We start from the raw sequence: 27,941 nt of genomic DNA, 5'->3' as shown, positions 1-27,941 counted from the left end.
ATAAAGTCCAAGTACCTAAGTAAATTATTGCTGCAGGGTAGATGTTCTGCCCATAGAACGAAATGAAGTACAGAGAAATACCTATCTAATGACCTAACTCTCAACTCTGCTGGTTTTGGGACCATTTTGACGCATATTCCTTTCACTATTTAGAGAAAAAGGTCATAGCAAATGGAAAAGCAAATTTTGCTATATCACGTGACGTCACAAAATAGACGATGTCACGAGGCATCATAAACAAAGTCGAATCGTACCGAAGATATACTATCCATGGTGAATTTTGCACCCATCATTGATTTACAGGTCTTTATATGAGATAAATGACTCAATTGTTGACACATTAAAGTTTAATTACTTTTAGAATTTTATAGATTTCTAGAATTCTAAACATAAGTGAAGTTTGGATTACTAGGTGGATATGACCATACAATTGAGTTATTAACCCGACTAAAATATTAGGCCTACAGAATAGGCCTAAACTATACTTACTACTCAAAACAAATGTACCATACATCTTCATCTTCGCTACGCAATAAAAATCTGCTGACCTTACAACTTTGTTTTATTATCACACTAAATGCTCGCGCGTTTATCACAAATCGTATCACTTCTCCAGTAAATGCATTCTGTACACCTGTTCAGCCTCTTTGTCTTCGAAACAGGGATTAAAATTTACAACTATTATTTCTTTGAAACCTTCGGTTGGCGTGGGGTCTGTATATTTATTCCTGAAACGAAAGAAAGGTACTTAAATAAACAATAGAAAACTCAACACTAAGTGAGATTACAATTTTGATATTTTCCAAGGTAAAGGGGCCCACTGATTAACAGTCCGCCGGACGGTATCGGCCTGTCAGTTGTTCGGAACTGTCAACTTTTTGTTCTAACTGACATGTCGATACCGCCCGGCGGACTGTTAATCAGTGGGCCCCTTAAAAGACGGTTTAGCCGTATGCTAAACTACGTCCAACTGTCCCCAAAGATCAAGAAAAAAATATTAACTTAGTAAATCATTAAGGTATCCATACTAATAGTGTCTGTCTGCCTGTCTGTTACCTCTTCACGATTAAACCGCTGGACCGATTTAGGTGAAATTTGGTATAGAGATAGTTTGAGTCCCGGGGAAGGACATAGGGTAGTTTTTATCCCAAAAATCACCCTTTAAGGGGGTGAAAAGGGGGGTGGAAGTGTGTATGGGGAATCGTTAAAAAGCAGATTGGGTAAAAATCCGCTACCCAAATTACTAACTCCACGCAGACGAAGTCGCGGGCAAAAGCTAGTAAAATAAATAAATATACACAACAAACTAACTTGTAACTATGAAAAACAATATCGTTGACGGGCACATGCTTGATTTTCATTAGCTCCCTAAACTTGTTGTTGTGCTGGGCGTGTGCCTTGGTGGTGGCCATTCGGGCGCAACGGCATTGGACACCCATTTCCTTGGCCAGCGACGTCCAGCGTCCGCGGGATTCCACGTCGGGATTCGTACTGTCTACTATGACGCTTTTACCTTGCTGAAAAGATGATTGTGACATTGGAAAATGTACCTTATGACTAATGACGTATGGTTTATTTATATTACAAAAAAAATTGGGTGGGACATATGAATGTGACATATAAAAATGTACTTTAGTACGACTTAGTAATAAGGATTATTTTATCAAACGATTTTTCTCAATATGATATGGATATTGAGAAAAATCGTATGCTGTTTGTTCTGTTTGATCGCGGTGAGCGAGTTGACGAAAACTTTCTATTCGTTTTATGGCCCGGATAGGTTACATTTGAATCCGACTATTCCTTATCAGATAGCTGGTTTTTAAAGTGTCTTTAAGTTTTTCTGGCTATAAAAAGACTAACAAAGCAAAAGACTAACAAACCTACTCAATTTTTATCGTGTAATTGGAAATGTGACTAAGCAAAGCATTAAGACTTCCAACTTCCATTGTTTTTTGGTAATAAACAAGCTTATCTAATCATTTCAAACGATACGGTAGCGTACCAATTTCAAATGTAATCAGCATTTTGACACATTGTTCTTACAACGGATCAATGGAGCCCAAAAGTTCTGTAATGGAGACCACTCACTGGAAAACATAAGGTATCGTAAGATGAGTAGGTATGTACCTACTTACAGTCTCCATCATTCGGAGGCATTAGATATATTAGAGCGGCTGGGGTCCTCAAAAATATCTGAACACCTTGACAATAAAGGCGTATTCAGATATTTGCGAGATTTGGTTACTCCGATATATCTAATGACGACTGTACAGTCACCATCAAACAAATAGTGACGGCCAAAGTGACCTTATACATCGTAACACGCCTCTCTCTCTCTCTCTGTCTAACGTAACTCGTTACTATAGAAGTAAGGATGTATTTTCGGTATACTTTGCTGACTGTATGTTTCCAACAATATTGGAATGACCATTCATTAGTTGGTTGAACGACAGCAGTGAGAGACCCATGACTGCTCGTGACTATTGGTGCTACCATTTAAATATGTAATCTAACTATTGCTTTGAAGCAGGGATGTTGCGGATGCAGATTTTTTGACATCCGCGGAAGCGGATGCGGATGCGGATATTTAAAGGCTCACATCCGCGGATGCGGATGCGGATGTCAAGATTAGGTACTTAGAAAACGTCAAATATTACATTTTTAGTCTTTTTTTATTTAAAAAAAACGAAACGTTTAATATTTGAGCAAGAATATAGGTGCGTTATATTTAATAAACGGTAACTTGGCCGACTTATCTGGATCTAGACGATTTCGTTATAGGTAATGACGAAATTACCTAGCACTTACGCCGCCGCTAAGACGTTCCTGTACCGACTTGTCCGACATCCGCATCCGCATAAGCTCCGCATCGATTTTATGCGGATGCGGATGTTGAAAATAATGCGGAAGTTCCGCGGTTGCGGATGCGGATGCGGATGTTCGCAACATCCCTGCTTTGAAGGTTCAAATTCATATGACTCTAGTAAATTGCGCCCTGACTTAACTCGTATGATGTGAATAGGTGAAGGCAGCACAGAAGCAATTAGGAGAATCTCATACATAAATATTTCAGCTTGTACGTTAATGAAGAATTAAAAATAATAATAATTACCTGCAATAACTTTTTTGCTTCAGCAGCACACTTTTGCCAAGTTCCTAAAATGTCTCTGCAAACTGCCACATATTTATGCTCCGACTTTTTCTCAATTTGCTTGGCTAAAAATGACTTGCCACTTCCTGGGAATCCAACTAAAACTAAAATCTGCAATGTAGAAAAACATGTATTTCATTAATCAAGTGTTAGAATAGAGAACCAACAGTCCATGATCCATGATGGCCAGTGTTGAAAACCATAAACTAAGATAATAGTCGATTTTTGATAGATATATTTTGTACAGTTTGACTCATTTCTTGATGATAGAAATTTTGTATACTGCAAAATTTCTTTACTGTCTCTTTTTATGTCATTTCTAATTTTCTTCCAAAGGCCAATTTGGTTTATGCATTCTTTAGTTAAAATTTTAATGATATTCTATGGTAGGTACTGGTAGGTACTTGTAATTAATTACCTCTTTCTCTTTACCAATTAGATTATCATTAAATGGTTCTGAAGTCAGATGTTTTGAGACAAATTCCGGATTGCTAAAAGGCACATTAGCAATAGAATGCCCCAGGAAATATTGTTCAGGTGTGTAGAACTTGAGACCCAAGTTTTCGGCCATAAGCTTGTCGGCCATGGAGTGGTCTTTCTTCTTTCCGGGGGCCCAGTTGGCTACTCTGCCAGCAGCGTCACCACAGTAGAAGCTTTTATCCATGTCTACCTCTAAACCATCATTTTTCTGAAAATAATAGACCACAATCAGTAATATGTGACGTTCTACGGTAAAAGGTACCTTATGGTCGCATAGCGCCGCAATAATATTGGAGCGGCGTTAATAATAGCGTAAGCGCCAACCGCCATAAGGTACCTTTACCCGTGGGACATCACATATTTTTTTTTTACTTTAATTTATCTTACTCAGAATATAGCAATATATTTTAGTTTTATTTTTTTACATTTTACAAATACTAGTAACTATGTCAGTTTTGGGGATTAGTTATCTTATCAAGTGGACCCTAGGCTCCCATGAGCCGTGGCAAAATGCCGGGATAATGTGAGCAAGAAGGAGATTCTACAATAACAAGTAAATATCATATACAAACAAACAATTACGGGTACAAATTTTTTATACAGATTTTACAATTAAACTATCTTATTGTAGTTTTTTCTTCAATAAACGCACTTACCTTTTCAAGTAAAAAATTCCACATGCCTGTAGTAGGCTTCCTATAAAAACCTTTACCAGTTGCTATAAATGCTTGTATGGGAACATCTATTTTCGCAACTATATTTTCAATTTTCTTCTTAAAATCCTCTATTTTTACTCTACCATTCCCAATTGGAGCTTGATTACTTAAAATTATAACTTTAAAATTCTTGGAATATAAATCCTTTAACTTCTGTGACACAGGAGGAAGAGCAATCTGCCAATCATTAGTGTCAACAGGGTGGACTTTGCCCGATTTAGTTTTAATTAATGTTCCATCCATATCAAAAGCAGCTATTTTGCTGCTGGACTTAACACCTTTAGATGTAAATATATAGAGTTCTCCATTGTCTATTTCTTCCCATATATTTTCAGGTGCTTCTGGTAATGGGTATACTTGATTCATTGTTGTTTTTTCACTCTTCTTTGTAGAGTTAGATGTGTCTAAAGAGTCCTCTTCTTCAACCTTTAGATTTTTTCTTTTCCTAGGTGATTCTTCTTCTTCTAACTTCCTTTTGGTGTTAACTTTGGGTGCATCAGATCCTTCAGGAGGAGGATCAAACTCTAGCACATGAGAGTAGAAGTTTAGTAATATTTCAATTTTTGTACCATGTCCTAGTTTGTATGTGGCATCTTTTTTCATAGCAAATCCATCTAAACCAGATGGGTTTATTCCAAGTTGTTTGACTTCAACCACGCATTCATCACAATCTGCCTTTAAACTCACTAGAAACAAATAAGAATTATTTATATGCACATAATAGTTTTAATTCAAACTAGGCAATCATTTAATTTAAATGTATTTCAACTGGATATTTTACTTCAATTTGATACTTAAAACAAGCTGACTAAAATTAAATATCTAATAAACCGCCTATCTATCGTTCGGAACGGAATGAGCACCCGGTCACCAGACCCTTTTATAAAGACTGTCTTTCAAGGTAAGTCCAAATCTAGTGCAATAAGTGCCTGAATTAATCTTTATATCTCGATTCACGCGATACGATGCGATAAACACTTACATTGATGACGAGAGCACGACTGATCTTTTATCTTGGTGACTTTACTTCGACCCACTAGGATTTCAACGTTGTGCGGCAACTTGACAGGAGCGTGCGAATCTAGTAAACATCGTAAAAAGCACTGGCGAACCATTATTTTTCAGGTTTTAACACATGAGAAACAGATAGTCCGATTCAATTATTATGGGTGTAAATTGAGTTATACCAATACAATGAAAACGTTTATAGTTTATGTTTATTTCATATTCAATTCAAACAACAACCCGAGAATAAAGAAATTGATAAAGAATTTAGGACTGACACTGACAGTGACAGTGACATTTGTATTTTTTTCTCAACTGTTGAACGTTCCAAAACATACACTTATTTTACAATGTTAGTATAGTTTGTCAAAGGACTGTCTTATTTCAAGCATCGACAGAGAGAATCATACATACATATCTTTGTCTTACACTAGTACTAGCACCTAAAAGAAAAGGATGAGTATAGTTTTTTTTGTCTTACTTACTGAAAATATGGTTTGACCAACTTATAGGTTAGACGATAGCAATACTTTACTCTTTGCGATAGCATTCGTTTTCAATCGTATCCTAAGGTTACGTATACATTATCTGTGGTTTGACATTTCATCACACTGACGTGTAGTGCTGGGAGCTCGCGTTTTGAAAATATTTTCCATTGGTAACGTGGAAAATTCAAGTCATTTTGTGAATTGAATTTGAAATACTGTTTTCACTAAAGACATGAAAAAAGCGGGTCAGTTATATTCATTCATAACTGTGTGTGAAAATTAAGGTTTGTGAAATAAACTTGCCTTGCACATAACTTCGAGGCACTGAACAAGGAAGTTGATTATGTTGTGATTTGTTATTATTTTTAGGCCATACGAGCTTTAATCATGTCCGTAACTAAAAGAAAAAATGTGCCGGAAAAGGAAGAATTGATTGAAAACGGTACTGCACCTATACACACTGGACAAAGTAACATAAAAGGAGATGAACTCAATATCGCCGTACTATTATTTCTGTACACCTTGCAAGGTATTCCCCTGGGCCTCGCTGGAGCTGTGCCTATGCTTTTACAAAATCGGGGAATCACATACACACAACAGGTAAGAAAGCAGTGTTATACACATTTCTTTATTTACCTATTTGTTATGCATATTCTTATGATTATTGTTTATTTTTAGTTTTGGTATTTCGTTAAAAAAATCACAAGTCAGGTACATTTGTGTGTATTATTATAAGGTGCAGTCTAGTCAAGTATGAATAATCAAAAGTTATTTCAAGTTGTGTAAATTAATGATCACTGGTGTACTATATTGTCAAGTGTTTTTTAAAATGTGCATTTTATTTTTAGGCAGAATTCAGCTTCGTAAATTGGCCCTTCAGTGTCAAATTATTATGGGCTCCAATAGTTGATGCACTATTTTGGCCAAAGTTTGGCCGACGCAAGACTTGGTTGGTGCCCGTGCAGTACCTCATTGGCATCGTCATGATCATCATGTCAAGCAGCATCACAGACTGGCTAGGGTCTGATGAAAAAGCTCCTAACATGATACTTCTCATTGTCACATTTTTATTTTTGAACTTTTTGGCGGCTACTCAAGATATTGCAGTTGATGGTTGGGCTCTGACTATGTTAAAAAGGTAATTTTTATTTTGAATACTATAAGTGTATAGTAGGATTGATTTAAGATAAAATTTCTTTACACAAACTGTCATTACAATGTGAACCTTCTTTTCTAAGAGCTAAGGTTGATCATTAAGATTACCGCAGATTCCATACTCTTGAAAGTTACTTATCCAGCATCCTGTTAAAGCACCAAGCGTGTAACTTACCAATTTACAGACGTAGTGAATAATTCTTTCCTGTTGTATTTTCTCGGAAATGTTTGTATTTGTCATGCTACTTCAGTCAAGCTCAGTACTTTTTGCACTGAGATGACTGAAATAAAATAACATGACACATTTGTACTCTTCTGTGAAAGTACGATGGGAAATAATTATTCACTACTAGTGTATCAATCATACGCAACTTTGTTGATCTTGTGAGTGTTAATGCTTTGTCACTAGCATATTTTTAACCAACTTCAATAATAGGGTATAGGGACAATAACCTAAGATTAGTCCTAATTATGATCTTTAAATAATTTGAACTTTGCATCTGAGTAGGTATGTATATGTAACACTTTAAACTCTCACGTTTTGTAATTAAAAATGTATGTATATGTGTAGACATTTTTCTTTATTTAATAATCAAAAACATAACAAACATGACACAAAAAAAACAATAAATAAAAACAACTTAAAATTACAATTAAACTAAATACAAACTAAAAACTATGTATATGTGTTGATGTATCTTAAGGATCAGTGACTTTGCTGCTACTGTCCTCAAAAAGTATGATTTAAGCTTAACCTTCCACAACTGTACCATTCTGTAGCATAACATAGCCTACTTTTACTAACATAGCTAACAAAAATTTCTTTTCAGGTGTAATGTAGGCCACGCCTCAACTTGTAACACAGTAGGCCAAACCGCTGGCTTCTTCCTCGGTTACGTCCTATTCCTAGCCCTAGAATCTCCATACTTCTGCAACAAGTATCTCAGAATAGTCCCCGAAGACGTCGGCCTCGTCACTTTAGCCAGCTTCCTATTTTTCTGGGGTTGGATATTCATTGTCTCAACTACACTGATAGCAATCTTCAAACACGAGGCTAAAGAAACTGACCATAAAGAGAATGAGACTAAAGGAATGGGCGACATTGTGGATGCCTACAAACAATTGTATACTATTGTGAAATTGCCGGCCGTTCGGACTTTAGCGTTAGTGCTATTCACAGCCAAGGTAAATTACGTAACTTTAGTCTCGAATTAGTTTACAATTTTAAGATGGTCGTAAATAATAATAGATTTTACGTGACAATAAAGCGCTGGTGGCCTAGCGGTAAGAGCGTGCGACTTGCAATCCGGAGGTCGCGGGTTCGAACCCCAGCTCGTACCAATGAGTTTTTCGGAACTTATGTACGAAATATCATGATATTTACCAGTCGCTTTTCGGTGAAGGAAAACATCGTGAGGAAACCGGACTAATCCCAATACGGGCCTAGTTTACCCTCTGGGTTGGAAGGTCAGATGGCAGTCGCTTTCGTAAAACTAGCGCCCCATGAGCCGTGGCAAAATGCCGGGACAACGCGAGGGAGATGATGATTTACGTGACAATAAAATATATTTACTTTTGTAGGTATAGGTGTGTCACGTTTACTAATCATTATTACCTACCTATCAAGTATTTCAAGGACATCTATTGTATTAAACATAGATGATAGACAAAATTTCACTGCAGCTCAATTAAAAATGCCAATATGGAAATACAATTATACATGTTTCATTACAATCAATAAAACGCGTGGGCATGATGAAGCATCATTTCTCGCTTTGTTAAAATTAAAAGGGCTTATAAACAATAAAGTTCAATTGTTTGATAACAAGCTAGCTGTCTCGTTTGTTATCAAACAAATATCCGTTTTTTTTTAATAATCATTTGATGGAACTTGAACTGATATCAATACCCCTTGTCGAGGCTACAATCACTTTCCTTCTCTATAAATGCTGCAGTGCTTACATAAATTATCTGTTCTTGCTATTAACTGTAGCTTTATATTTCAGCTTGGTTTTTCTGCCAGTGACGCGGTTTCCGGTCTCAAATTAGTAGAGGCTGGTGTGCCGAGGGAAGACATGGCGTTGTTGGCCGTACCATTAGTCCCAGTTCAAATTATATTACCAGTGGTATGTTCTTTCTGTTCTATAGGTTGTTAGTAATATTTGTTGTACTTATAACAAACACGTTCTTAATCCAGAAAAAAAACATAAACTATAAACCTTATTGCAATTAAATAAGGTCCATAGTCTTTCAACCCTCCCTCCCTCCCTCTGCCAACAAACTGTCCTGCAGTTTGGCAGAAGAAGAAAAACTGTAAAATAGGGGTTTATTTCATCTGAATAAATGTTTTTCTTTTTTTTTTTGTGTATAATTATTTAAATATGTGTGGTACATTGGAACTTCTTATTTAAAGTGAACAGTTCTAAGATTCAGTTAATTAAAAATAGTTCAATTAATCTAACAGGAACCTTTTCGTCTCACGTTTCGTAGCTTAGTCGGCTAATATTAGCCGACTAAGCTATTAATGATCGCACCAGACCTGAGGGCCTACCGCGACAATCGAAATTTCGTTATCTACCTCTCTCTAGCTCGAATATGCTAGACTGATCGAGAGGCAGTTAATGAAAATCCGATTTACTTAGTAGGTAAGCCCTCCGATTCGACGAATTTTTCACCTCCGGTTACGTTACGCTTAGTAGATACAATGATTACTTAAGAGCCAACAGGAGCTGAGATTTAAATATTTTAGGTAAATATACCCATCTCGCTAACGGAAGCGGCTCCTAAAACTAGTGCGATAAGGACAAGGCGAAAAATCCTGCGTAAAAATCTCAAAAATCGAGGTTTCGTACTCGACTGTTTCCTCCTCCAAAACTTAACCAATCGTAACCAAATTTGGAAATCTAAATGATTATGACATTATCTGTGTCGGACCGTTTTGCTTTTTTGGCTAATTGATATAAGTTTTGAATAGCGCGCCTCTCATTGCGGCATAGTCAATTAGGCCATTGTGGCCATTTTTGAAGGGCTCTAGCGCCTTAAAAAACAAAAATATCAAAAAAAGCAAAACGGTCCGACACAGATATTGACAATATTAATCTGTGTTGAAAAAATCATTGCTCTAGCTTCAAAACCCACGGAAGAAACAGTCGAGTACATTTGTATGGAGAAATGACCACTCCTGTTGGCTCTTAACATTTTATTTATAATTTCCAGTTACTAGCTCGCTACACGACAGGGCCCACGCCGCTCTCGCTATGGCTGCACGCGTTCCCGTTCCGACTGATGGTGGGCCCGCTGGCCGCTGGCTTAGTGGCCCTAACGCCCTCGCTGCTCGGGGACTCCGGGCCTTCTTACTCGTACCTTTTGGTACTGATGGCTTTGTACATCTTTCACCAGGTTAGTAGCTATTTTTAATTTGTGTCTCTCTCTCTCTCTATGGCTGCACGCGTTCCCGTTCCGACTGATGGTGGGCCCGCTGGCCGCTGGCTTGGTGGCCCTAACGCCCTCGCTGCTCGGGGACTCCGGGCCTTCTTACTCGTACCTTTTGGTACTGATGGCTTTGTACATCTTTCACCAGGTTAGTAGCTATTTTTAATTTGTGTCTCTCTCTCTATGGCTGCACGCGTTCCCGTTCCGACTGATGGTGGGCCCGCTGGCCGCTGGCTTAGTGGCCCTAACGCCCTCGCTGCTCGGGGACTCCGGGCCTTCTTACTCGTACCTTTTGGTACTGATGGCTTTGTACATCTTTCACCAGGTTAGTAGCTATTTTTAATTTGTGTCTCTCTCTCTCTATGGCTGCACGCGTTCCCGTTCCGACTGATGGTGGGCCCGCTGGCCGCTGGCTTAGTGGCCCTAACGCCCTCGCTGCTCGGGGACTCCGGGCCTTCTTACTCGTACCTTTTGGTACTGATGGCTTTGTACATCTTTCACCAGGTTAGTAGCTATTTTTAATTTGTGTCTCTCTCTCTCTCTATGGCTGCACGCGTTCCCGTTCCGACTGATGGTAGGCCCGCTGGCCGCTGGCTTAGTGGCCCTAACGCCCTCGCTGCTCGGGGACTCCGGGCCTTCTTACTCGTACCTTTTTGTACTGATGGCTTTGTACATCTTTCACCAGGTTAGTTGCTATTTTCAATATGTAGCTTGTTGTAAAGTAAATTGCGATGAATTTCGTCTGCTTGAGTAAGTTATGAAAGATTCTAATGGGGTTGGCAACTGTCGATAGATGGCGCCATCACAGCTTGCCCCTTTTTCTATGAGTTTTGGTTCAAAAAAAATACACAATTCTAGGGATTGACAGGGCAAGTTATGATGGCGCCATCTGTTAATACTTCTACCTGCCGACCCCATTAGATTGAAACGGAGTGTAGGTATTCTATACGTATGTAAAGCTAATGTACATTGAGCCTTATCAGCTACCGCTGGGTACTTTTGATCCTCACCGCACCCTGCTTAAGAAAACAAGGCAATTGCTAGGTTGACCGCAAAAAACACGGTAATAAAAAGTCGTTAAATCTATCTTGTAGGTCCAACGGATTATCGACTCTATCTCTATGAACAATAGATTACAACGTTCAACAGAATCCAGTTACCACAAAACGTATTTCGCTATACATCACGTTTACCTCAGCTTGTAACTTTGTACCTTCAATCATTTGCACTAGGTACTTTACGCGCCCTATGTAGTAAGAGTAGCTTGCAGTTTTTTATTTTTTAGACTCTATACATCTTGCGCGACTTCAAGTATGAGTCCTGATTAGAGTTGCCCCGAATAGTGGTTTTGGCCGAATACCGAATATTCGGCATGACATGCGAACATTTTAAGTCACAATTACATATTATGAAAACTGTTCGGCAACAATGCATAACGTTTGCTAAGATATACTTATTTTTTGTTGAACTGAATTAATGAATATTGTTAGAGTCAATCAAATCAAACCCACCCATGACAAAATAAAATATTTTGTAATCGGCTAATGCTCAAAAAAAGGTCTTCGTATTTAATAACTTTCCAGGAATACATTTTAAATATTAAATGTAACCTAGTTTTTGGTTATTTTTATTGTGTAATTCTTCTTTTTAGGTAGGTGCAACAGATATTCGGTATTCGGCCGAATAGTAGGCAACATTCTGCCGAATACCGAATATTCGGCAAAGTGGCTGAACAGGCCGAATACCGAATAGTTGCCGAATATTCGTGGCATCTCTAGTCCTGATATCCATCTTTATCATTTCAGACCTGCTTGTACTGCATGTTTGTAGCAGTGATGGCTTTCTTCGCCAAGGTGTCAGACCCGGCCGTGGGCGGCACTTACATGACGTTACTCAACACTGTCTCCAACCTGGGGACTAACTGGCCTAACACTTTAGCCCTGTGGGCTATAGACCATTTGACTTTCAAGAGCTGCTCACTCCCTGAGATGAGCGACAATACGTGCTCTTCGAAGCTTGAAAGTGATGTAAGTATAAAATATAAAATAATCATTTGTGTTATTATCAAGGAAAAGGGTCCAGTCGCTTATGCCTTTATTCATTGATGATCAAAAACCGCGTTATAGCCTTAGGGCTGATTTAGACGGCGCGCGAACTCGCATGCGATTTTAGTTACATTGCGGACCATTGAGGTTACAACAATTCAGCCGGCCGATCAAACGACGCGATGTAATCAAACTCGCATGCGAGTTCTCGCCCCGTCTAAATGAGGAACTATTCTTGGGAACGAAATATTGAATGATAATGCTACCTATTATACGTCCAGTAGGAACTCAATTAAGTAGCAAGCAATGCATTAGCAACATCACGAATAAGACATCGCTGCATCAGCGAATAAAACATGTTTAGCTACTTAAATGACATAATTTTCCTGCCTACAATAAAACCAATGTACCTCTTAAATTTGCCGTTTACAGCCTTAAGGCACGTCTTAGGCTGCAATTAAAACCCACTTTGCAAAAACGGTTAATAAATGGATTAATAAACAACCAACTTAACTGCAAGTTTCACTATTATCTTTAATCTGTGTATTTTTTGCTGGATACTAGCGATCCGCCTCGGTACGGGTTAACAAATTATACATAACAAACCTTCCTCTTGAATCACTAGAGATCTATTACAAAAAACCGCATCAAAATCCGTCGCGTAATTTTAAGCATACATAGGGACAGACAGACAGCGAGAAGCGACTTTGTTTTATATTATGTAGCGTTAAACATCTCAATTGGGAACATTCACTAACTGGGTCCTGAAGTTCGCACACATCATAGAGTTTTTTTTTGTAGTTGTGTAAAAACTCCGGAGGCACCTGTGTTACCCGAATCGACGGTTTTTACATAGAGACCGCCATCTGCCTCGCCGTCGGCTACCTATGGCTACAATGGGGCCGGCCCACCATCAACAGGCTGCAGCGCCGGCCCGCCTCGGCGTGGCAGGTCAGGTCGCTAAGATAAGACTGTTTTAATCATTATTATACAGGGTGGCCAACTTAGAGGTATACAACTTTTTTTTGTCGCCATTTTATTTTGGCGGTAAATATGACAGTTATTGCATGAAAATTCGTTTGTGTAGATACGGCAAATTTATTATGGAGCGTTTTACGACGGAACAACGTGTTTTAATCATTAAAAACAATAGAAACATTGAAAATAACCGGTCGATGAATTTCGAGAAACGGTGACATTGACTGCCCCCCCCAAGATCGCCTGATTTAACAGCTCCTGACTTTTTTCTGTGGGGCTATCTAAAGGGACGTGTCTATGCTAATAGGCCAACGAACCTTCAGCAATTAAAACAAAATATTCGAAACACTGTCGCTGAGATAACTCCAGAAATGTGTGAAAAAGTGATGAAAAACGCGATGAAAAGGGTTCGCATCTGCCATGCTGCTAGAGGTGGACATTTGTCTGACATTATTTTCCATGTGTAATTGCTGACCCTACATATTATATTTAACAAGGAATACTTAATATTTTTTATGTTTTATAGAATAAAATTTCAAAAATAAAGTGTATACCTCTTATTTGGCCACCCTGTAATAGCCCACAAGAAATTGGCAGTGAAATTTGAATCTTCTTAAATGAAAACAGATTTTAATTTCCTTTGTTGGACAATCGAACGGAAACATGTGCAACTCTGTTACAATTAAAATTGATTTAAATTTCATTAGGACCGTGGGACGCTAGAGGATAATCTAGATCTCAAACTGGGAATATGTTTAGTATTTTTTGATGTACTTTAGGCAGGTAAATGAATTTGTATTTCAATATAATAATCAATAATTTGTCAGCATCGGGCGCCGTCGGGTGTTTTCGAAAAAAAACCAAATACAGTACATTTACAGTACCAACATATTTATGAAGGAATACTGGGTTTATGGTGCTGATTTTCAGACTTTAGTGCTTGACTACCTAGATACTGTATATTTGTATAAGCCTAGTTACATTGAACTTCACGACGTCGTAAGCGCGGATAATGCTGCGTAAAGAGCGGGGTCGTAGGTACAGCGCCACCCGGCCGTCCCATGTTGTCAAGTAGATACATATTATTCCTTTCACCAACTCTACTTAAGTACGTATAATTAGTATGACCATTTAATTTTCTTGTATCATGTATCAATTTTATCATATCGCTCGCAAATCACCAGTGTGATAGAGCCCTAATGCTCTTCCGAATTATTAGTTAATTATAACTATTATAAGTGAAAGGAATCAGTGTAATACGGAAAGGCATACCCATATTGTTTTAAGGTCAGTGAGACATGGACCTTATGTTTAGGTACATAGAGTGCTGAATTGTTTTGAATGTGTTTTTTTATGTTATGGGTTACATATTTTATAATACAAGGATGTATTCATTTTTAGCAGCACTGGGTCCAAAGTCTAAGCACAAAAATAAACTCGCAATCATCTATTATTTTAATTAAAGTATTAGGTAATGTTGACGTAATTTTATTTTATTTTATTAGTTCATTTTATTCAACATAATGTAGTCCAAAATATATCTGCGTTCTGACGTTTTTCGTAGATATCATTATTATGATGTACAGTCAAGGAATTTTATTTTAGTACAATTCATATCTTGTCACAGTGACAATAATATGAGTTCCCTAGCGACTTTCATATTGATTGTCTCTGTGACAAGGTACTAAATGTTACGGAAATTAAATTCCTGGACTGTACATTTTAGGTCTTTTGATTTGGGTTATGGTTGTGATATATATTTTTATCAAGTCTCGTCCCTTAGTACATATAATTATATTTACTTGGTAAAGTTTATGTTATATTTATGATTTTTTTCTTCTTATGATCACGTTCCCTTGTGTACAATAAATCTTTTATTTTATTTTTAAGTATTATTGTTGAATATTTAAAAAAAAATAGTTTAATTTAGCCTTATTACTGTACAAATAAAATAATCATTCCAACAACTCAATAAAATATCCACTACTTGTGGTGGATTTTAATTGTAAATAACTTTGTGATAATTCAGAAGTTGTAGAGTTATTATAAACTAAATAAAATGACTAAGATAACATTTGTGAAATACGTGTTTTCGTTGACTAATACTATAGTTTAAAAACAGGTAAATGAAACCCCATATTTGTATAATTTCTTTATGTACACATCAACACTTCTTAAAATATGTCGTTAGAGTATTAACAATGCTATATGCAATTCATAAACATATTTGGTATTCTATAAACTTATATACACAAAACAATAACATTGGGGCCTATTGCATAATAAAATACAAGCTAATATTATTAGTGATTTTGTATGTAAAATCACTAATAATATTAGCTTGTACTTTATTAATTTTATTATGCAATCCGGCCCTGGTTAGAAAACTAAAAAGAATAAGAGATAGGTACTTGGACATTTTAAAAGATCACATTTGGTGTTTCTGTGTAATAGTCTAGTTATTTTGTTTAACAAAACATATATCTGCAAATCTATTTACCTACAAGGACATACTTATATGCTACTTCGTAAAATTAACATATATTATATTCGATTTTTTTTATCAATTAGCTATTTAGAATATAGTTTTGTTCGGCGGTTTATTCCTATTTGGAGCTTCGTTAAACGATACATCTTGGAACATATCTTGAAAGCCAAATAACATATGAACTTACTATGATGTATTACTAATTATGTATTCTGAAATCGCATTTTAAAAGCTGCCACAAAGCTGCTCAAAAATGTATACCTAAGTGCTATACCTTTTTACTACAAGATATGTTCATACGGGATACTACCAGCACATAAAAGTACACACAAAGCACAATTACAATTTTTTTAAATGAATATCAGTTTGTAAAAAAATCTGAGAATCAATATTTCGTGAAGAGTGTTTATCATCATATGGATTGGAAGATTATTTAAATGATATTTAACTTATTTATAATGCAAGGCTTAATAACTTATATTATAAAAAAAATTAAGATGTTTCGTAAGCCATTTTCATATAAAAAATACTAAATTTTTTGGCAACACTAATAGAAAATGACGTCACAACAAATAAAACAACAGTTCGCTTAGTTAGGTAGTAACTTCTGAAAAAAATGCCCATGTTGTAAGGTTGACGAAATATAAAATGAGCCGATTTCTCGAACAAGCTTGAACAAGATCGGCTCATTTTTTATTTCGTCAACTTTACCCATGTATTTGAAGATTCCGGAATGTATCTCTCTTGGATGAAAATTTACAAGCATTTTAGTTATTTTAATTAAACGTTACATAGATTTAAATAATCAATGAGAATAACAACTTCCGATCGAAGTTTGACTTCACTTTGTGCTATATTAAAAAGCCTGGGAAAATGAATGGAGCGCCGCAAATGTAGACTCGAGAGTTGTTAACCCAACACATCGACTTGCCGGTTTTGATCTTCCTAGACAGCAATGGTGTCGCTTGAACAGACTTAGAACGAGACACGGCCGATGCAACTACCTCTTGCACAGGTGGGGATGGAAGGACTCAGCCTTGTGTGAAAGTGGTGAAGAGGCCTAAACCATGGAACACATTATCCAGCGCTGCCCCCTGCATTCATACTCTGAACCACCGGAAGACGTCCTTCATCTCACAACCCATGCAGCCGCATGGCTGAACACACTGAATGTTGACATCTGATTTTATAATTATGTTGTTGTAATTTTAATTGTTAATTTAATGCCTATATTTTATGTACTTGTGCCATACGACTAAATAAATATATTAAAAATAGTCTTTGGCATGTCTGAATCTTATAAATATGCATTTTTTTTTAAATTGCGCAATCTTTGCTCCTACCGCTTAAAATTTTAACTGTCAATTTCGTTATATAAGTTAATTATGTTGGTAGGTACTACCTACAATAATTGACCCAGAGTTAAAGTTTCATTCAAAAGCTGATGTACACGATCACACGGACACTTAGCATATCACGTCAGTAACTGTGAAAGGTTTACCGACATAGAGCCATTGCCCGCTAGAACAGGCATGCCAATGAGATTGGCGCCAGCGACTGGCATCGTACAAATCGGCTGAAGATATTATCAATGAAGTAGCGTTTGAATAAATTACTTAGCAATTAATGTTGTTTTCGCGTGTTACAATAAACACACTAACAGCAAGACTTAACTGGCCATCGGTGAATCTTATGTCGTTGCAATAAGGTTTGGTTTGGTCTTTGCAAATGTCTGTTAACGATAATTTTATTGTCTGCGGACGATGGCACGTACTTTTTGCAACAAAATATTAATCTTGCTTTCATTTTATACTTGTATCATTTAAATTATAAGTATCTATGTGGCTAATGTACCTAATGGATAAAAACAACGAATAGGTAAGTACATATATTCTCAAATATTTTCCATTGAAACATAAATGCGTTAAAATCCGAAGTCATTTTGTGCCTATATTGTCCGAATAATTCAGAGATTTTTATGGCGTAGGTATTATTCGATTTCAGCCGCGTAGATATCTAATTATAGTAATTATATATCTCATCTTATGGTTTGTGCGGATCATATGTGGTAGCCAAGCATATAATAATAAGTGTGAGGCCTGAGTAGACGCTCGAGTTGGGCGTGCAGCGGGGGCGGGGCGTGCGGCGTGCATGTTAAACAAATGCAAGCGTATAGGAGCGGCCTTAGTGCACGCTGCTCAAATTACTTGGGAGCCCGACGCCACGCTGCACGCCCCGCCGAACGCCCCGCTTCGAGCGTCCACTCAGGCCTTACACACACAACCACATGCAACTTAGTTTCTTTTGTGTAACTTTTCAAACAAAGAATCTAAGCGACAGTTATAGAACTTATAGAGCTGAACACAGATCTGTAAATAATTATTACCTATACGAAGATTTTGTTACATTTTGAAAACGCACCTTACCTTAAAGTATCATTGAACTAAGGACATTATCGTATTTAAAATCGATAAAATATTTTTTCTCGCGGTTTAAAAGTTTTTTTTTTTCAATACATTGTGTCTTCAGACAGACTCTCAGTGCTGCAAGGTAATGTTGTGCTGATTAATTGCTAAATAAAAGGTACGTTCGCGATTTTAACGTGCGTTTTCCAATTGCAATTTTTTAGTCAGAACTAGTGTCCGACCGAAGGTTCGGTTTCGGTTTCGGTTTCGGCCAGTTTCGGCCAAAAAATCATGTTTCGGCTGTAGTTTCGGTTTCGGCCAAAAAACGGCCGAACCTTTCGGCCGGGCCGAAACTTACGAAATGGTACTTCGTACTATGAAACTAAACATGTGACAAAGATCAAAAGTTGGGGAACAAGCAGGACAACAATATTAATATGCTGATTAATGTATACATAAATTAATTGCTTTATTATAAAATTCCCCTAATCAAGGCGCCACTGGACGGGCGACGCAGTCTTAATGTGTATGTGTACTAGTGGAGTGGCCAAGTTGAAGAATAGCAACTTTCGTAGGACTAAAAAGGGTTATACTCGTACCAACAAGTGGTATTGTTGGAATCAGCATGGTCTACTGATTATCAAAATGCATGTTGTCGCTTCATAAAGTGGTGGAATAAGTTTATATGACGTCATAAAGTCAGCAGTACAAAGTTGTAAACTTTTTTCTTTTAAACATACCATGTGTGGTACCAAATGAAAGGGCTTAGTGAGTAGGTTCCAAATACACAACATAGTTTAACATGTTCACCACTTGGTCTAACAAATTATTAGAATACTTTCAAAATTTGGACAATCCAGAGTTGGATTGGAACTGCTCTAAATTGAAAATGGCTGAATGGATTAGTCCAACTTTTATACAAAATGACTGCGACTATTCTCTATACTATGTCTAAAAATAATTAACCAAATATATCCAAAAATAAGAAAAGTACATCAAGTTGAATAATAATATAAACTGTTACAGTAGACTACTAAATACTATTTTTTTTACTGAAAACATACCATGTGGGGTATGAAAAGAAAGGGCTTTGTCAGCTGATTACAAATATATTTTAAACGCCCAAATAGTGGAAATGGTATAGTATGTTATATTATATATTTATTTGTAATTTACTCATAAATCATTTAATACCTCACTTGGTATGTTTACAGTAAAAAAAAATGTATTTTAGAAGTTTCCCATAACAGTAAATTATACTGTTATTCTAATTGATGTACCTATTTCTCTTATTTTTTTTAATATTTCTGGCTAATTATTTTTGAACATTTATATAGAGGATATTCACAGTCACTTCACTTGGTATGTATTTTAGAATAATCCATTCAGTAGTTATCAATGTAGAGCAGTTCTTAATCAACTCTGCAATGTGTAATTTTTGGATGTTTTCGGTCGGCCTAAAGCAAAGGGGGTGCACAAAAAAGTCAGATTTTTTGACTAGAAATGTATAGGAATCGTAAAAAACTTAAAAAAAATTCAATCAAAACGCTAAAATAAGCATGTTTTGTGGGAAAAACTATTCTCTAAAATCGAAAATTGCCAAGATATTTGACCGGAAAGTTGGGACAATCTAGGACAGTAAAAATTTCGATGAATGTTGTGTCATTATAACACCTATTTTTTATTGTGTTATCGTAGAGAATACGCTAAAATAAGCATGTTTAAGGAATAACTTTTGTCTAAAATCAAAAGCGTATTCTCTAGGATAAGATCATGAAAAAGAGGCGTCATAATAACATCACTCTGATGAATTTTTTTTAAGTACTGCACTCCCTTTGCTTTAGTCCAATCCGGTATAAACCTTCCTACGAAAATCGTAAATAAGGTAATTTCTACGAATTGGCCTCTTCTCTAAAAAGCGGTTTAGTGACATATTTTCAACGATTTTCACAAGTCTACAAAAGGTTCGGTTTCGGTTTCGGCCGAAACTGGGGCCAAAGCCGAACCTTCGGTTTCGGTTTCGGTTTCGGCAAAAAAACATGTTTCGGTCGGACACTAGTCAGAACACATACACTTTACTTTAGAATCACGGGTCCCGCCGCGCGAGGTCGTCATCGCTTATGATCGGTTTTCGATCGTCGCTTTTTTCCTTGCCGAAGCGGCCAATTCGCCGCGAAGTTTTTTCGATAGCGCCCCAACCGCGACCCGCGCTCGCAGATCGGGAGAGGAGACCCGCTACGCCTTCGCCGAGCTTGCTGTGGTGGATGCCGTAAAGGAAGTAGAGGAGTAGACCTGGAATATGAAAGGATATAGTTTTAATTTCAATGGCTGATGGAAGAGTCACTGCATATATATTTTGCTCTCTCTGTCAGATTGGACAAAAGGCGGCATGCGAATTCGCTTCTCTAATTTCTTTGGTGAAGGCACCTGTGAAACAGCTGGCGTTGACGACCGCTGCCGTGTCAACTTATTAGGTAATCCACACGGTGTCGAATACAGACATGAGGTGTTACCAAGCTGCGCCACTCAATCCGTTTCTCTAATCTCCACAAATCCCAGTCATCCCGCTCTTTTGAATTGTCAAGACTTGGATTATTTTCCTCAAACAAGCTTAAACTCGCGGTTGTGCGACAAATGTAGTTAGCCCACTACACAGACTAGGAATCCTCTAGACGGAGTTTAGAGCAATTATTTCATGAAACCGATGCTGCCAAAAATACTGGGTTGCGGGGGACGAGGTGAGCGAGTCCCGTGCCGTAATTGGACCGTTCAAAGACACGGACGTCACACAAAGACACTTTGACTCGAAAATAGAGTAAAACTACCGTATATTTGTGGCAGAGGGGGTAGCGCTACAATGCTCAATCTGGAGGATGTCTTGTCTGTGGCCCACTGGTACCGAAATCGACCGAAACGAAAACTTTGAGAGGCTGAGAGCAGAGAATTTTGAGTACCAACGGTACTCTGAATAGAAGCCGCGCTGGTGACTGCTGGTGCCCGATACTTTGATATGCTGATATAATTGCGGAACTTACCGAAGGTGATCCAAATAGCGAACCGCGCCCACGTGAGCGCATTGAGGTTGACCATGAGCTCCACGTTGAGCATGACGGAGGCGGCGGGCAGCAGCGGCACCCACGGGACTCTGAATGGAAGCCGCGCTGGGGACTGCTGGTGCGCCCAGATTATGAATAAACCTGAGGAAATACATCGTGTTTTTGTAAGAGCGCTCTAAATTAAATTTATATCAAGCGGCTCATGCAACCTGTCAGTTCCCAAGGGCTCAAATTTGAGCCAGAACGCTTATGGTGACGTCACACACGTGGGAGTTGACGGGTTAATTAAAATAATCGGACTATAAACAGGACAATGTCTTCTCATGTCTATCAGCCATGATGAAGCCAGCAAATGAGCCAATAAGCTGTAGGTACCCCTGTTCAATAGATGCCGAATTTTTACCAGATGGAAAGTTTATGAAATTGTCTCCTAGTAACACTGTCTCAATATAAATGATTGTGTTGATATGTGATAGTGTATTGTGTATTTCTATATTCAAATTTAGCATGTCAATATTAAAGTCAACGACTAAAGTTTGTCAGTAGCATACGAAAGGCTTATAAAGTCTTCGGGTTCTGGGCAGCTATAGCAGCATAATTCTTACAAATAATAATGGTGGATGAGCACAACGCGGCGGCGGCAGCAGTCAGTGTGTACTTGTACACACAACCCAATACATCCACGCCGAGCGCTCGGCCGCCGAGTGGCTCAAGCCAGGTATAGGTATTCGGGCTCTAAGCATCCAGCAGCAGAATACTTACAAGCAATAATGATGGCAGTGAGCACCAGGTCCGGGAGCAGCGCCCACAAGCCCGCCTGTTCGGCCACGAAGTGGTTGTGGGCGCACAACGCGGCGGCAGCTGCGGTCAGTGTGTACACGCAGCTGGACACGGCAGCGCCGGGCGCTCGGCCGCCGACGAGTGGCTCAAGCCAGGTACCTATAGGTATTCGGGCTCTAAGCATCCAGCAGCAGAATACTTACAAGCAATAATGATGGCAGTGAGCACCAGGTCCGGGAGCAGCGCCCACAAGCCCGCCTGTTCGGCCACGAAGTGGTTATGGGCGCACAACGCGGCGGCAGCTGCGGTCAGTGTGTACACACAGCTCGACACGGCGGCGCCGGGCGCCCGGCCGCCGACGAGTGGCTCAAGCCAGGTACCTATAGGTATTCGGGCTCTAAGCATCCAGCAGCAGAATACTTACAAGCAATAATGATGGCAGTGAGCACCAGGTCCGGGAGCAGCGCCCACAAGCCCGCCTGTTCGGCCACGAAGTGGTTATGGGCGCACAACGCGGCGGCAGCTGCGGTCAGTGTGTACACACAGCTCGACACGGCGGCGCCGGGCGCCCGGCCGCCGACGAGTGGCTCAAGCCAGGTACCTATAGGTATTCGGGCTCTAAGCATCCAGCAGCAGAATACTTACAAGCAATAATGATGGCAGTGAGCACCAGGTCCGGGAGCAGCGCCCACAAGCCCGCCTGTTCGGCCACGAAGTGGTTGTGGGCGCACAACGCGGCGGCAGCTGCGGTCAGTGTGTACACACAGCTCGACACGGCGGCGCCGGGCGCCCGGCCGCCGACGAGTGGCTCAAGCCAGGTATAGGTATTCGGGCTCTAAGCATCCAGCAGCAGAATACTTACAAGCAATAATGATGGCAGTGAGCACCAGGTCCGGGAGCAGCGCCCACAAGCCCGCCTGTTCGGCCACGAAGTGGTTGTGGGCGCACAACGCGGCGGCAGCTGCGGTCAGTGTGTACACACAGCTCGACACGGCGGCGCCGGGCGCCCGGCCGCCGACGAGTGGCTCAAGCCAGGTATAGGTATTCGGGCTCTAAGCATCCAGCAGCAGAATACTTACAAGCAATAATGATGGCAGTGAGCACCAGGTCCGGGAGCAGCGCCCACAAGCCCGCCTGTTCGGCCACGAAGTGGTTGTGGGCGCACAACGCGGCGGCAGCTGCGGTCAGTGTGTACACGCAGCTGGACACGGCAGCGCCGGGCGCTCGGCCGCCGACGAGTGGCTCGAGCCAGGCGTATTGCGGGCGGAGACGACCCACTGTTAGAGCTTCGAACATCTGAAATCAAGGGTTAAATTAAATTTCATAGCAATTGGTTTGTTTCTATATAATATCTTACTTAACCAATAAAAAAATTTTGGTTCCGGAAAATATTAATGATAAAAAAGTAGCTGATTCTCACCTCTGAAGAAGAAGATCCGCCATCAGTCGCTGGTGTACCAGTTGCTGAACTATCTTCACGGTCCCCAGGAGAATCTATCGGCGGAACTCCAAAAGCCTTATCGTCAACTGTAGGAGCAGGCCGATACCGTAATATTATAACTGCGGCACTCACGATCGTGTATGCCAATAATGTACCGATTGACATGAATTCTACAAGCTTCTCCAAATCAAATAATAGAGCTATAATAGCGGATGATAATCCAGAAATAATTAAGTTTACAATAGGAATCTGAGACTTGTTGTTAATGTCGCTGAGGAAACCGAATAGTAAACCATCAGTAGACATAGCATATAAACAACGGGGCAGGGAGAACAGAGAGCCAAGAAGAGTAGTTGTCATTCCGCAAACGGCTCCAACAGAAACTGCGTATTTAGCCCAATCGGCATGTACTGCGCCTAAAGCGGACGGCAGAGCTGCTTCAGGATTAATACTCGTATATGGCACCATAAGAGTCAAAGCGAGAGCGACAAGAATGTATCCAAAAGCTACGATAGCCATGGAAAGGACTGTCGCTATAGGAATGGACCGCGAAGGATCTTTAGCTTCCTCGCTAGACGCCGAGATGCTGTCAAAGCCAACAAAGGCGTAGAAACATGTAGCAGCCCCTGCTAATACTCCACTAAATCCGAAAGGCATAAAACCTCCATTCGCAGCCGACCAGTTCGATATATCAGCGTAGTAAAAACCTAGCGATATCACTAGCGTTATAACCAAAAGGTTTAGAATAGTGAGGCCGTTGTTGATGTAAGCAGAGGTTTTAACGCCTACCGCTAAAATGAGCGAGGCTAAGATACATATTAAAAATGCTAAAACGTCTGGATATCGACTAAGAAGAGTCTCGTGCATTTCTCCGGTGACAGATACGGTGGCATTGCTTATAGCACCGTTTAACATTGCGTCTAAGTAACCGGACCACGCCCTGGCTACCGACGCTGCTCCTGAAAACCACATAGGAATTCATTAATGGCAAGGAAGTCCTATAAGAAGTCGTAATGGGATATCCATGGTTATAATTGCTTTTCTGGAAATAATTAAATTTGTTAAAAGGGCGACCATTAATTGTCACAGCTCACAGCCCGAGCGGAGCGGAGCGATCTGTATCGCTCAACAATCAGTGAGCCGTGTAATAAGCTAATCTGTAAGTTCATAGTGAGTGGGGTGTTAAACAATGAACGATTACCTACTTATAGATATAGTTGGGTAGGTAGATATGGGAGTGGTGTTTATAACAGGATAAATTGACAACACATCAGTCACGTGATAAGCCCCTTGACTTGTTACAACAAAGGTAATGTACCAGAGCGACTCACCGATCATATACTCCAAGACGATGTTCCATCCAATGATGAAGGCCCAGAACTCTCCAATGCTAACGTAAGTGTACGCATATGCACTTCCCGCTCTCGGTATCCTGGTACCAAATTCAGCATAACACAGTGCCGCGAGGGTAGACGTAATGCCGGCCAGGAGGAAACTGAGGGCCGTGGCTGGACCGGCCATGTGCCGGGCCACTGCGCCGGTTAAGACGTAGATGCCGGCGCCTACCATGTGGCCGACGCCTGGAAATTGGATTATATAGTGTATAGATAGTAAAGTAAGTATGTACCTAGAACTAGAAGTATATAAATGACATGAAATGAAATTACTTCCATCTTATTTTAGGAAGTTAGGGAAAATAAGACCTTGTTCGGGTTGTCGATAAGGACGATTTGTTGAAAATGGAACCATTCCAAAGTTGTTACTTTTAAAATATATAAGTAGGTATGACCTGGCCTGGTAAACCACGTAGGTATTAATAAATTCCCACATCGATGTGCCACTTCTAAGCGTCTTTATGAAATTAACATTCTGTGATTTGAGTCAAAAAAACCATTTAATATGGATAAAACAGCATTTACTCATGTAACTTATCGGCTTTAACGTGGTTATCTTAGCGAAACATATTGCCATTATGAAAATTACTAACTTTATACTTTCGCTGTCAGTACTTAGGTAAGTACCTACAATCAAATTAATTCACAAACGAATACCTATTCATTAGGTACTGCATGCGAGCGAACACAGGGTTGACAACGTGCCTCATCGTCATCATAAACAGGTAAGAATGGCATACATAATGTTTAGTTTACCTTTCGTGATGATTTTAACAATTTTTTTTAAATGTGTTTATACTTAAAACGTACTTAATTTTAACACACAAAGGTATCTTTTTTATGGTAACAGAGTTTTCTTACCAAGCAAAGTGATGTCCAAGGTGGTAAGACATCGGTTCAGCGGAGTATCCATTGCATCCCCATACAGAGGCTTGCGACGGTTCATCTTGTGGCAAAATCCCGACAGGACGTGCCCCAATATTTTATGCCTGGCGCCCGGCATCTTGGCTTCTGAGCAAAATACAATTTCGATCAATGAAAAAAAACTATTGTTTTCACTCGTCACTAATTCCTGAATGGAAGAGGTAAGGATATTATTAAGTATAAACAGTTTTTGAATAAATTGACGAAGAAACAATTGCGCAAAAAAGCATTTTGAATAGGTAATTTTGAATATCGTTGTTACCTATTACACATCTTAGAATTGAACAGCACTTATTTGACCGTGTGCATTTGATAGTTAAGTAGATATCAGACGTAGAAACTACAATCTTACCTTGTATTTCAACCCCAGCTGACTGTATTTGCGATTGAGGCTCGCTGTTACGGGAACTTACTGAAGCGAAGTGCGCAGCGCGCGCATCTAATCGATCCTTCATATATACAACCTTGTTTACATAATAAGTACCTATGTAGGGTAAACAGCTCTATTGTGGGCATTCTAATTATTGATACGATCACTCGTATCACCAGAGCTGTAAAGACGTAAATTAGTTGTCAACATTAAGCTCAAAGTGCCAATAACTGAAGAGTTTACCCTAACAGAAAAATGTAGGTACAGTGGAAGAGCGCACATATTAAATTCTTTCTTAATTGGAAACGTGGATGAATTATTGAAGCCTCCATGTTAGTTACGGATTACGGAAGACCTATTTTAATCGCAATGCAAATTAAAAACAAAACAACTTTTAGCTTCGCCGACCTCGTTAGTTTGAGCTGTTTGCGGTTTTCAGCTCTGCAGTTTCTCTAATTTCTCTATAAGGATACGAGTATAATGTATAGTAGAAAGCTAATAGTAATAAGCATTAGGCATATTATATCCGGCGTTAAATGAACTAAGAATAGGTTTAACGTCCAGTTAATTTTGAATCGTATTTATTTTTCATATAATAAGGCATTATATTGCGGATCTAACAATAAATAAATATATTAACAATACATATATTATGATTATGATTATGAACATCATGCGTTAAACCTGCTTGTTAATCAGTAATGGTGCTCCCACTTGGTTGTTACAAAATGGTATACAACATTTTGTGACAGGGATAGAATGATAAAACACTATCATGCTGTTCCTGTCACACCATGTTATATAACATTTTATAACAGCCAATGTGGGAGCACCATAACCAACTCTTGATGTTAAGGTTTTATTAGGTACCTACTGATTTCATCGTCTATATAAGCTTCCGTGACCGTGTAGATTGTAGGAGCCTTAGGGAGGGCACATTAGGTGGGCATAACAATAATGTTTTACCGATACCGAACATTGTCACAGGAGCAGACCCGAAACTTTGATCCCGGTTGCCTAATATTTATAATGAATCTTGAGGTTAAAATTAGACTAGCGACGCGCTCAAGTCGAGATAAGATGTTTTGTGAATTAGTTACTTGTTCAAAGGTTCGGTGCCACTCACCTGTACGGATATGATGGTCGTTCTTGTCTACGTGACAGCGTGATAAAACGGTGTCCGTCACTTTCTTTCCCACGGTGTTAAACAGTGACAGTTATTTTATCACGTGGATAAAGATGGATAAAGCTATCCATAATAGGCTGGCTGTTGCACATAACTATAACACCAGCCATGAAATTTAATTGATTTTAAGTAGCTTTAATGTTGTTTACCTAGTCACTGACCCGTTAATAGGAAAATCATATATTAGGTAGGCACGTATAAGGTAGTTTACATATGATATGATGTAGGCGTATTAGTGTAAGGCCTGAGTGGACGCTCGAAGCGGAGCGTTCGGCGGGGCGTGCAGCGTGGCGTCGAGCTCCCAAGTGATTTGAGCAGCGTGCACTAAGGCCGCTCCTATACGCTTGCATTTGTTTAACATGCACGCTGCACGCCCAACTCGAGCGTCCACTCAGGCCTTACACTTAGGAACGATCTGATATCTTAGTAGCTTTGGTCGTGAAA

The 27,941-nt window shown here is 39.2% G+C and overlaps 3 protein-coding genes across 3 annotated transcripts; 1 reads left to right on the top strand and 2 right to left on the bottom strand.

Moving 5' to 3' along the window:
- Window positions 1–544: 544 nt before the first annotated feature.
- LOC134652930 (uncharacterized protein F21D5.5) lies at window positions 545–5,489 on the bottom strand. Its single transcript, XM_063508165.1, has 6 exons — window positions 5,333–5,489; window positions 4,291–5,036; window positions 3,573–3,842; window positions 3,116–3,265; window positions 1,312–1,517; window positions 545–728 (listed from the first exon to the last, which is right to left on the bottom strand). The coding sequence occupies exons 1-6, from the start codon at window positions 5,463–5,465 to the stop codon at window positions 605–607; spliced, it is 1,629 nt and encodes a 542-aa protein (XP_063364235.1). The 5' UTR covers window positions 5,466–5,489; the 3' UTR covers window positions 545–604.
- Window positions 5,490–5,922: 433 nt separating this feature from the next.
- Window positions 5,923–13,456, top strand: LOC134652929 (acetyl-coenzyme A transporter 1). The gene is made up of 8 exons (XM_063508164.1): window positions 5,923–6,127; window positions 6,213–6,443; window positions 6,692–6,981; window positions 7,829–8,183; window positions 9,005–9,124; window positions 10,215–10,397; window positions 12,236–12,457; window positions 13,277–13,456. The coding sequence occupies exons 2-8, from the start codon at window positions 6,231–6,233 to the stop codon at window positions 13,442–13,444; spliced, it is 1,551 nt and encodes a 516-aa protein (XP_063364234.1). The 5' UTR covers window positions 5,923–6,127; window positions 6,213–6,230; the 3' UTR covers window positions 13,445–13,456.
- Window positions 13,457–20,408: 6,952 nt separating this feature from the next.
- Window positions 20,409–26,600, bottom strand: LOC134652927 (cationic amino acid transporter 4). Its single transcript, XM_063508163.1, has 7 exons — window positions 26,294–26,600; window positions 25,879–26,028; window positions 24,955–25,203; window positions 23,603–24,582; window positions 23,262–23,478; window positions 21,382–21,543; window positions 20,409–20,638 (listed from the first exon to the last, which is right to left on the bottom strand). Exons 1-7 carry the CDS (start codon window positions 26,394–26,396, stop codon window positions 20,433–20,435), a joined length of 2,067 nt encoding a protein of 688 aa, XP_063364233.1. The 5' UTR covers window positions 26,397–26,600; the 3' UTR covers window positions 20,409–20,432.
- Window positions 26,601–27,941: the final 1,341 nt, after the last annotated feature.

The sequence above is a fragment of the Cydia amplana genome, chromosome 12, assembly GCF_948474715.1.
Source record: "Cydia amplana chromosome 12, ilCydAmpl1.1, whole genome shotgun sequence".
Classification (NCBI taxonomy): Eukaryota; Metazoa; Arthropoda; class Insecta; order Lepidoptera; family Tortricidae; genus Cydia; species Cydia amplana.
This window is presented reverse-complemented; position numbering and strand designations above follow the sequence as displayed.

Excerpts from the sequence above, each read along its gene's own strand:
- LOC134652930 (XM_063508165.1), bottom strand. The coding sequence starts at position 5,465 with ATGGTTCGCCAGTGCTTTTTACGATGTTTACTAGATTCGCACGCTCCT. Across the intron at positions 5,037-5,332 it reads GTCGTGCTCTCGTCATCAAT|TGAGTTTAAAGGCAGATTGT; the intron begins GTAAGTGTTTAT and ends ATTTGTTTCTAG. Across the intron at positions 3,843-4,290 it reads GGAATTTTTTACTTGAAAAG|AAAAATGATGGTTTAGAGGT; the intron begins GTAAGTGCGTTT and ends TATTATTTTCAG.
- LOC134652929 (XM_063508164.1), top strand. The coding sequence starts at position 6,231 with ATGTCCGTAACTAAAAGAAAAAATGTGCCGGAAAAGGAAGAATTGATT. Across the intron at positions 6,444-6,691 it reads GAATCACATACACACAACAG|GCAGAATTCAGCTTCGTAAA; the intron begins GTAAGAAAGCAG and ends TTTTATTTTTAG. Across the intron at positions 9,125-10,214 it reads TTCAAATTATATTACCAGTG|TTACTAGCTCGCTACACGAC; the intron begins GTATGTTCTTTC and ends TATAATTTCCAG.
- LOC134652927 (XM_063508163.1), bottom strand. The coding sequence starts at position 26,396 with ATGAAGGATCGATTAGATGCGCGCGCTGCGCACTTCGCTTCAGTAAGT. Across the intron at positions 24,583-24,954 it reads CGTCTTGGAGTATATGATCG|GAGCAGCGTCGGTAGCCAGG; the intron begins GTGAGTCGCTCT and ends TGTGGTTTTCAG. Across the intron at positions 21,544-23,261 it reads CACTGCCATCATTATTGCTT|GTTTATTCATAATCTGGGCG; the intron begins GTAAGTATTCTG and ends GTATTTCCTCAG.